This window comes from Nylanderia fulva, unplaced genomic scaffold (genome assembly GCF_048542155.1).
Source record: "Nylanderia fulva isolate GAGA-0341 unplaced genomic scaffold, ASM4854215v1 Scaffold16, whole genome shotgun sequence".
Classification (NCBI taxonomy): domain Eukaryota; kingdom Metazoa; phylum Arthropoda; class Insecta; order Hymenoptera; family Formicidae; genus Nylanderia; species Nylanderia fulva.
Window position 1 is genome coordinate 3,775,858 of NW_028189835.1, and position 11,703 is coordinate 3,787,560.

Consider the following 11,703-nt stretch of genomic DNA (forward strand, 5'->3'; position numbering starts at 1 on the left):
GGAGCGATTCACGACCGCGGCAGGTATAAAATCCGGAATGGCGAAGGAAAGAGTAACGTCGTTTCGTCCCCCTCTTTCATAATCTTTTTATTGTATATTCCTAGGCGATAGATAGTAGGCGAACAGAGTCGTTACTTTCGTCCTGATGCGCGATTGTGCGGATTTATTAATGTTTGAATTTATTAGCTTTTATCTGACACAATATTATACATTTTTATTTTTTATTACTTTATATTTTTATTAAAAAAAAGTATTTAGAAAAAGAATTAATAATATTAATTGGATGAATAGTAAAGTGATATAAATGGGATTAATTAAGTTTCTTCATATTAGACTACATACATGAAGAGACTTGAAACGCTTAAAGAAAAATTGCAATCTACGCTTCTTTTTTCCCTCGGAAATTTATTCTGCGATTTTGCTTTTTTGCTAACTTTAATATAATACATTATCCAAGTTTATATATGCATGCCGTTTGTTAAGTGGGATACATGTCTGTTGAATTTTGCGTGTGTCATTGTTTAACTCGTCATCTCATACATTATTACTCGCGCAAATCGGAATAATGAATAAAATTCACCTTTATTTACAGTTCTGTTACGACTTAATGTCAACAAATGCATTTCTTTATATGCGCGTTTAAGAGAGTATGCATTTTTTCTTTTTAATCGAAAAGACATTTTTTATTCGATACCTACATTCGTAAAACGCGCATTATCTCGTAGTTCATCGAAAAATATTCCTATTGTCGAGTATACTAAATTTGTCATCCAAAGAAAAATCCATGGAGGGCTGGAAAAATATCTCAAAAGATTAACGACTTGCTCAAGAGAAGTTAGACGAGTCTTTCAATTATCTAAGAACTGTATCGGCAATTTCGAAAACAAGAGCCAAAGTGCAAGGTTTAAAGTAACGAATGTCGATTTCTAAAGGGAGGATCGTGTTGGATCCTGATGTGGGCCGCAGCCGTAGATTCTTCGGTCAAAGATATAATGACCTTCCGGCGCGGCGAGTCGGGAACATTCGTGAGGCAGGTTTTAATTTTCAAGAGGCCCGACTGCATCGGTTGTTTTCTCTCTTTCTCGGCAGACAGCAGCTGTGCAGGCCGACCGGGCCGTTTCATTCGATTTGGCACGTGCCACGACGAGGCTGCCCCATCGCTGCTCCTGTTACTGGCCGCCGCCGCCTTCATTGCTCACCGTTACTGCCGCCTAAACGGCGGTTCTCCGACAGTCCTCGGCACCTGTTTCACAGCTGATATGCGGCTGTTACTTGTGCCCGCCCGATATACCGCGCGTTCCCTTCTTTGCGCGCGGCGCAACTTTCCCCCGACTTTCCGAGATGCACTCGAAGAGAGCTTCGTGGCTACTGAAAAATCCCTCATCTGCTTGGACGATTTAATTAACGAACGTTCGGCATGTCCCGTTCGAAAAAGGACTAGAAGATATATGGGAGAAAAAGATTTCCAAATTGTTCCTTTGAAATTCTTCCGCTCGTTTATTCATATACATTTATACACATGTTGAAGAAAATATATTTGTGAAGATTTTCTATAGCTATTAATTTTTTTTTTATCTGCAAGATATATTTTAATCAGTAGGAAAGGTTTCGAAAATTTATAAGAGCTAGAATTTTCTGGAAAGAATATCTTTTTATCGGCTTTATCTAGTCTAGAATAGATAATGAGTATAGATAATGAATAGAATTTTCAAAATCAGACATAAATGTACGACTGTACATTTATAGTTGCAAGTTAGATTAAAAAAAAATGAGGTGAGCGAACTGGGATTTCTTTAGCGATGCGCCAAGTCGTACGGAAAAGAAGTCGCATTTTTAGGCGACCGCGAAGCGCCAGAAAACCTAAAACGATGACTGGCTTCGGTGAAGGAAAGAAAGAGAGCCACGCGTCTGTGTGTGCAGCGTGAGGGCCGGCTCCAAGCTGCACTCCCACGCTCATCGTCCATGAAACACGGGGTGCGAGGTGCAGCTACTACACGCGAGTCTCGCAGGTGTACTTGGAATATGCAGGGTCTCTGTCCCTACAGCCCTATTAACGACGCCACGGTCGCCACATGGACACGGGAGTATGGGAAAGCGCGCAAGAGAGGCCCTCGCGAAATAATTATTCCTGCGGGAAAGAAGCTCGCTTTGATGTAATGATGCCCATCGGGCGATATCTTCGTATCTTTTAGGCGGCGCGAGATTCAATGCTGATGAAACTGTTCAGCATAGGTATAATTTCAGGACATCTTTAATCGCCTGGCGTGAAAATAGTAGCTAATATATGAACTTTGAAATATAAGAGATATAGTATCATTTCCTTGTCGATTCTCTTAATTTTCATTTTCTTAGGATTTTAATAGTTTAACAAAATATATATTTTTTGAAAATTTTAAGATAGATTGGCAATTGGTTCATTATTATTTATTGTTAATTCAGTTGAACTTATTTATACAATTTTTTTTCTCAAGGAACTACGTACTAAAACCTGATCTTCGAAGCTGATTTCGCATTTCATAATTATGTCTAATTAAAAATAACTGAAATTGAAGCTATCTGACCGCTAGGATATTTTTGTGCGGCGAGACCACCTGTTTTTTTCCTTCGTTAATAAAATATAAGTGTGGGAATGTGGGGTAGTGGCACGTCACATGCGTGATAATGCTGTCGTTTCGCCGTAAAGATCGGTGAATTATGGTAATTCCTCAAAGTCACCCGCATTTCATCGCGCTACGTATTATTAAAGAAAAAACTAACTCTGGCAACTATGCTAATCGTCCGACTAACTAAGCTGTTTAGAGTAGCTGTAAAAGAAAGAAAGAACAAATGAGAGAGAAAGAGTGTGTGTGAGAAAGAGTGAGAGAGATAATGATCCTGGCAAGCCACCTGGTTTTGCCTTAACAGATACAACGTACTCGATATCACCTGCTTCTCGTTGACCCTCTACAAACTCTAGCTAGCCTCGAATTAATGATTCGCGTTCTCCCCTTTTAAACCGCAGTGCTGCTTATAATAAGGAATTTTAGCAACGTCATAAATTTAATATACTGGCGGCGGATGAATGAGATCGCAGTATAGATTTTAAATTAAAAACCGATTTCAATTGATTCACAGTTTTTCTTTTCACTCGTCTCGGATTTATTCCTCTCGTGCATATCGATGAATCGTTCTTCAAGTGCAATTTTTATATATTCTGATTGGAAAGAGATAAGCTCTTAATTGTAATGGAATTTATTTGCTCGTAATTATTATGTTGATCAAATATATTATAAAAATTATGTAACAAATATTTATCTTAAGAATATTTCGGACAAAGTGACAGCGAATTTAATTAGCATCTACTATTATTTCTAATTTTATGTAAATATAAATCTAAATCAAGTCTTGGTGTACCCCACCAAGCTTTTAAAAATTGAAATAATCTCTTACTTGAGATTTAATTTCAAAAACCCCTTGCGGAAATAATTAAATAAATGCAAGAGAAAAATATAGATCCGAAAGTCGCTGAATCGGGAATCGAACCCCTGAATAATTTTATGTATTTTTGTGTTTTTATTACAACTTACTGCGCGCTTAGCAAAAGCGTCAGTGATTAATATAACATTTCACATTTTAAGCTGAAACATAATCTTTGAGATAAGATTAGATGTACCACGGAATTGTGTATATGACGATCGAAAAAAATAATATATTAATACCAAGTTTTTCTTATCTTATTTTGATTTGATAAAAACATATCAACGCAAAAGAAACACACATAATAAGGCCAAAAAACGAGCACCAAATTAATTATAAATACATAAATTGTATAGATTTTAGGTATGTAATTATAATTAATTTGGTGCTCGTTTTCTGGCCTTATTATGTGTGTTTCTTTTACGTTTTGTATTACATAAGAAAATATCTGAAAGCTCAAGTGTCAAACTATGCAGTAAGCTGTAATAATTTAATACGTGCCAAAGCTATAATGCACATCTCAATTCATCGATTCTTCGATTTTCTTAAGTTCAGTATATTGTATTCTTAAATTCAGTATATCACTGCATAGCAATAGTTTCTCTCACTTGTAAAGAGTAAATAATCGTTGCTTTCCATCTACATCAAAGCTCAGATAAATCACTTTTGTTTTTCTTTAACATGGATGTTGAAGAAAGACAAAAATGAAATTTATCTGAGTTTTGATGTAAATGGAGAGCAACTAATATTATATTACAAACAGTGAAATCTCATTGAAAAGAGAATCGGTGATGACTGATTTTTTAATGAAATTAAAAATTCTCGTTGTAACAATTAACGAAACAAGATATTAAAGAAGCAAGTTTTGGCCATTAATTTTCCGTGAAATATCGCTGTTTTTATAAGTGATATTTTCATTAATATACTGTTTAAGAGAGGATAGTATTGTTTTCCCATTAAGTATGTGTTATAAAAAAAAACAAATCAAACTGATAAGAACTCGAATAAGGAAGAAAGAACATGATAATGTGCTGCATCTGTCTCTTCGTCTAGACCCCCGCCCAGTGATTCAAACGCTGCTCGTTTATCGAACTGACAACAATGAAGCGCCGCGCAGCTTCGGCGCGATGGATCTCTCCGCGCGGCTTGGGTCCTCTCTCGCGATCGTAGAACGTAGAACGGAAGTCGAGGATAGGCGGAGTTGGTTTGGACCAATCGAGATACGCGCCTCCCACAGCATATATCAGCTGTTCTTCCCCGCGGAGTGTCGCGCGTCGGCGTAGAGACCGGTGCAACATCGTCCTTTCATCCTCACCCGCCAGTCCGATTTAACATAATGACGTCTGTAAACGTCGTTGCTACTCTCCTATCACAGCACTCAATCGCCAACTTTTTCATTTTCTAGTACTTTTGACGCTGATAATAATAATAATAACGTCAACAATGTATACGTTCCGCTCTTTCTTATTTGGAATTTAAATCAGTTTAAAACAAAATGTAAATTTCTCATTTATATAATTTGTTTACGACGTTTCAATATAATTATGATTTTTTTTCATGAATACAGATTGGAGAGAAATCATGTAGAATAAATAAAAAGAAAATATTTAATTCAAATATAATGAAATAACAAGAAATATTTATTGTTAATTGTATATGTATAAATATTTTTATTTTTATTATTTCGTTTTTAACCGAATATAATTACGCGCGCGAAACGAAATTCATCATTCTTTGATAATAAAATCTCAAAAATTGCAACGCGTAAAAATTATTGCAATGCATGCATAAAAATATATATTTATTAATTATGCAATGCATAAATATTAAAATCTTTAACAAAGAATTCATACAAAAAATAGCATTTTGTACAAGAATCTTTCAAATATATCTATGCTTCCACATACGAGTATACGTATCATCCGCACAAACATATTCACAGAGAATTTTCTCTTCGAATTTATCTTGAAAATTATGGCAATTGTGAGACAATATGGTAATAAGGTTTATAAGAGTTTCTCTGATTAATATTTACCACAATAAAATTAATACCACAAAAGATATAAAATATGTTCGATTAATTTTACTATGTACATAGTAAAATTTACTATGTACATATTAATATTTTTATTGTAAATATTAATCAGATAAGCTCATAAAATATTCTTCCAATATCATATTGTCCCACGATTACCATGATTTTCAGGATAAATTCTAAGAAAAAATTCCGTGTATACATATCATAAGAAAATTCATTGATCCATAAACGTATGCATAATAATAAAATAAACCAATCAAATTTCTTATGCATACCAATCAAATTTCTTATGCGCGACCACAAGACCACTGATCTTTACAGTCAAGAGAGAAGTGGACTTACTGGATTCGACGAAAGCATCTCACCTTCCATCCTTTTCCTTAGACGTGTGCGTCCCATACGTCCACCACGTTGCACGTCTGGCGAGAAACTGATCCCCACCACTGATCCCCAGACTGGGCACAGTGGTGTCGCTAACTGACGGCTAATTCGACAGCAAAGATGAACCGGGCACGACGAGAACATATGTCTCTTTCTATCTTTCCCATTCAACGCATCTCACTCCACACATCCGTCAAGCTGCGCAGCTGATTCTCGTTTGAGACGTTACAATTGTGTGTGTGAATGGAATCTAATGAAAATATTTTAATCGAAAGATTCTTATAGACAAATCTATGTTTTGTTCTCTGTTAAAAATTTATATATTAAATTTTTATGCATGCATCGCAACAATAATTTTTATGCATGCGTTGCATTTTTGAGATTTTTATTATCAAAGAATAATATCACTTCACTTCGCGCGTAATTATATTTAAATTAAACGAAATGAGAAAATAAAAATATTTATTACAGTGTATTTCAGAAGAAAAGATTAGTGCAGTTTTAGAATATTAACCATTATTCCTAAAACATCCTGTTTATCTCATACATATGTATACATGATTTATCTATCTTATCCTTATTATATTTATCTATGTTATATACATATGTATTTATCTCTACTTTATAAATATACATTCTGATATGTATTATATTATATACGCACAATTTTTTATTCATATAATATTATCTATTTTTATTATTTAAATATAATATGAAAAATAAATAGAAAACGTTCTTTACAATGCAAATAAATTCAATTTTTTGACTCTTACAAAAACCAGAATAATATTTTCTGATTTTCTTTTTTCCTTTTTATGTGCAGCAAAGCGTACAATAAATAAACTGATGTCCTTTTTAATTTGCAGGTGGCTACAATCATCTTCGCAGTCCTGTGTGCCAAGACGAAAGTCAAAAAGACGAAACGTCGCCACCACCTCACAGCCATAGCACCCAACCGCCAACCTCTCACTCTAGCACTCCTAACAGTAATAACAACAATAACAACAATAACAATGCCAACAATGCGTACATTCATCTACGGAATTTAAATCAGCTCAAAACGGAATGTAAGTCTCCCACTTATATACAAAGTAATCAAAAATTCTATAGATTTTATTTATCCATATACATCTTATATCGATATTATTTTTACAATAATATGCGTTTTCGTTAGTTCTCTTTTATATGGTCCTAAAAAATTACATGTTGCCTTATTAGGGCATTTAATATTTTAAACATTGTTGGTTCATTTTTAAGCTATAAAATTATGTTACTTTTTAAGGTCGATTTTGCGGTTTTTAAAAAAGTTTGTAATTTATTGTGGTTTTAAGAACAGAGCACTTGATAAGGACCGAAACCCACGGCCGAAACGTTGTGAAATTTAATAGAATTACTTTTTTGCCAGAGTTGGTCGATTAAATCATTACCATTTTTTGCCTAATATTCTTATCTAAATATTTATAAAATGTTAATTGTACGGCTAAAAAAATTATTGAATGTGTAATCTTTTTATGAAAGAAATATAATTCGAAAAAAAATTTTATAGCGAACTACAGTAATCACCACATAACGGAGCATCTCCAGAGTGGCGGCCTGGGCAGCGGGGGCGACCTCGGGGGTACAGGAAGCAACGAGAACGACTTGAGAGTCGGCGCGAACGCCACGGAGAGTTACATGACGCCGGCACATTATTCCGGATACGACGAGACTTCCGAGTATCACAGCTTACCGCCGGATCACCAGGCACCGCATCCATACAATTTGGATAGTTCGCCGGACTTTTACGGCACCAGCGCGATTCACATCGAACCCAAATATCAGCCGTCATCGTTCAAAAACTATCCTCGAGGTTCGTGACTGTGACTGAAATCAGACATGAATTAAAAAGCAAAAGATGTAATCTCTTTCGAACAATTAACATATTAATTTATTTTTTCATATTTTGTATATCTAATTAAAACTTCTTTGTATCTAAATAGAGATATAAAAATTATAATTTTATATTTAGATATAATAAAATGTAGGTATATAATAGATATATAAAATTTAATTTTTATCTAATTAAAACTCTTTAATTAATAAATTCATAAGATTCATATAGATTTATATTATATATACAGTGTTAATAATCACTTACTCCTTACAGGAGGACGCTTCCATGAGGGTTACAGCGAGAGCGGTGGATACGGACAGTACGATGCAACGCCGTTCCAAACGGTTCCCGGAAGCGGGAGCGGTGCTGGAGGCGGCGGCGTCGGTGGTGACCAATGGGGTGTCGGACTTGGAGATCACTTGTCTCATCACCCCGCGTTTCTTGCGGGACTCGGACCACGGGACTCCTCCAATCCCCATCATCCCACATCTATAACTAATAATGCGGACCAAAAACCCTTACTGCAAAATCCGATGCTCGCCAGTTACGCAGGTAGCTTTCCCTATTCAATTGTATTACACACAATTTCGTAATTCTTTTCAAACAAATTGTCGAATAATCTTTTCAATCTCTAATTAACGCAAATTGGTTCTTTCCCTTTTTATGAATATTTAAAAAAATTATTTAATTATTTATGATTAGCATAGAGAAATTAAAAATACAATAATATTGCGAATTTTCTATCTAAATATTTTAATAATTGTTTCATAACTTAACATTTTAATATTAAATACTAATCAAATGTATAAAATGTCATGTAGGCGGACCATGTTTTACCGGATCAGGTCCAATTCAGCTCTGGCAATTTCTGTTGGAGCTGTTAACTGATAAATCGTGTCAGGGTTTCATCTCGTGGACCGGCGATGGCTGGGAATTCAAACTAACCGATCCGGACGAAGTTGCGCGCCGTTGGGGTGTCCGCAAAAATAAACCCAAGATGAATTACGAGAAGCTGAGCCGAGGCTTACGCTACTATTATGACAAAAACATTATACACAAAACTGCTGGCAAACGATACGTATATCGCTTTGTTTGCGACTTACAAAGTCTACTAGGGTAAGTTTAGTATACATAATGTAATTATTTAAATGTTATATGTATAAATTACACATGTACAAATACACACATATCATATACATGTACAAATTTACAGATATTACAATATATACATATACAAATACACATATTACATAATATATTGACAAGTTGATTAGTTACAATTTTTTTACTGAGATACTTCCATATAACAAGAAATTTACATATTTTATATACATTTTTACCATTTGGAAATTTCATATAAATATTATAAATAAAATTGGAATAAAATATAAATCATTGTGTTATTTTCCTTTTCGATATTTACAGATACAGTCCTGAAGAGTTACATGCAATGGTAGACTTGAAACCTGAGAAAAAGGAAGAAGACTGAGTTTTTGTTAATGAGAGCATGCTTTAGAGGATTGTGTCACACTTATAAATGAAATGTAATAATACAAATTCTCTTTCTATCTCTCTCTTTCTCTCTCTTTCTTTTTTTGCATTAGCATGCAAAAATAAGAAAAATGAGAGGACAAAAAAGTATCTATACAATGAAATCACTATGAAATAACTATATTCAAATACAGAAGACTGTGATAGTACGTCTTCTTTGTTCAGATATAAACAAAATCGAATCGGGGTCGTATGTACTAAAGACAGGGTCTGCATACCATTGGTGCCTAAAGTTGAAGAAATCGCGAATTTGTTTCTAAGTGATTGATTTGTCAGCAGGTTTTAGAGAATATTTATAGGAATAACTCGTCAATTTATACATATATATATATATATAGATATATTTTTAATGTTATATGATTTTCAACGCTACTAGCGTCAAGATACTTGATGATGCCGCTAAATTATTTATGTCTCATCATTTTAACATGTGTGTTATATCTCGTTGATAGATGACGATATGTGATTGTTATTACCATAATTTTACAATAAACTCATTATATAATGTACTATGTAGCGAGCTTTTCAATTCGATATTTTCACATATGCTTTTTTTTCTATGTATAGATTAATTTAGATTATAATTCTAAACTGTACTTTTCTTTCAAGAGCTCGCTTCTCCAAAAGAAAATAGACATATATATATATATATTTTATATTATTTCTTAATTATTAAATATATATTCTGATATGTACGCTCGCGATATATTAAATATATTTAATATTTTTAATCGCGCAATAAAAAAAACTGTTATACATGTAATCCGAAAAAAACGTTGCTAATGAAAAGAGTATGCTGTTAATTTAATGTTAATATTTTTCATAAAAATAACATTTGCTGAATTTGACTTGTTTGTAAAATATTCTCATCGAGAAATTGTACATCCATGACTTTGAAGACGTTGCAAATGAACATTTATAGAAAGGAAGAAAAGAAGGGCCATGTGCAACCAGTGTTCCATGTATTTATTACAAACATAAAGAAAGCACTTCACGCATTCCGCATTTCTTTTGAAATTAGTTATATACATTATATATAAGAAAAAGGTGACGATTAAATCTTACATTTGTAACATTCTAATAAATTTAATACAAAATTTATATTTTTTATATTCACATTTATTATTTTAGACATATTTAACAAATATATTGGATTTAGAGAGATCTCATCTTAATTTTTTCTTCTTTTTTCGATTCATGGAACACTGGCTAATGCAATTGTATCAAATATGTATACATATATATGTGTAACTATTTTATAATTTACTATGTATAAATTATATTAATGTTTTTCTATCAGAGAGAAAATATTACATTGAATAAATAATACGCAAGATATATTAATGGCATAAAACTTGACAAATTAAAGTACGAGCAACGTATTTTGTATTTTCCACGTGTCTTATATCTAGAGCTGCATCTCAAAATGTCACCCAAATGCATTCCTTCTCTTTCTATATTACTCAGTCTGAGTGAGTATAGAGAATGAGGGAATGCACATCTGGATGACGTTTTGAAACGCAACCTAGAAATATATATGCATACGTATATAAATATATTTTTATATTTATATATATGTACGTATATGATTTAAACTATTTTTGTATTCGCTGTGTTTGTTAAGTTTCCACATACCAAAATAATTTAACGCTACAAATGAAAGAGAAACAGCGTAGTACACATTATCTATATACGTAATTAACAGTATACTAATTTCAAATAATCGTTTGGAAATTTATTACGTTGACGAGGGTTGTTAAGGAGAAATGTAAAATCGGTGGCGATTTTTACTAAGGTCTCTTGTTAAAAAAACTACCAAGATTATCCTTTTAGCGCGATAATCGTTATAATTAAAATTTCTTCTAGTTGTGTCGACCGGATGTTATAAATAAATTATATTAAATACTCTTAGAGAGAATCCCTGAAAATATGGGACGAAAGAATACGATGTATAAAGCTACTCGAATGTTAATATTAAGTTATACACGGTCTTGGCACTTGTTATATTAAAAGAGAGAGCCATACTTCTTTCCCAGGATTATATATAGCATTTTGAAAGAGATGTGAATGCAGAAACTTTTTAGTAGATGCAATAAAAAAAAAAGAATAAAGAGATTTTTATAAATATTTTCGATTGATCGTTATTTATTTACTCGGTTCTGTTACATACACCACTATACTTTGATGAAAATCATAATAATAGATACGTTTGTCCTAATTGCATTTTTTACTTTGTTTTTCATTTGCCATCTAATGTTTAAATGGATATTTTTCTTTTGAATGCAATTGTAAAATACGTGCAGATCTGATCTGTGCATAGATATATTTGTGATCAAATAGATCCTGATTTTGTATGCTATTTGCACTTTTATATTTCGGATTTTTTGTTTTCTCTCTCTTTCTA

At 33.0% G+C, this 11,703-nt stretch overlaps 1 protein-coding gene across 6 annotated transcripts in view; it reads left to right on the forward strand.

Annotated features, from left to right (window-relative positions):
- The window catches only part of pnt (ETS transcription factor pointed), a 114,253-nt gene extending 102,827 nt beyond the window's left edge, over positions 1-11,426 (forward strand). For all 6 annotated transcript variants that reach the window (XM_029315084.2, XM_029315083.2, XM_029315086.2 and 3 more), the window contains 5 exons: positions 6,742-6,942; positions 7,422-7,724; positions 8,022-8,300; positions 8,570-8,864; positions 9,174-11,426. In XM_029315084.2, the coding sequence (XP_029170917.1) occupies positions 6,742-6,942; positions 7,422-7,724; positions 8,022-8,300; positions 8,570-8,864; positions 9,174-9,237 (1,142 nt within the window). In that variant the 3' untranslated portion in view covers positions 9,238-11,426. The remainder of the gene's footprint in view (positions 1-6,741; positions 6,943-7,421; positions 7,725-8,021; positions 8,301-8,569; positions 8,865-9,173) is intronic.
- The last annotated feature ends 277 nt before the right edge of the window (positions 11,427-11,703 follow it).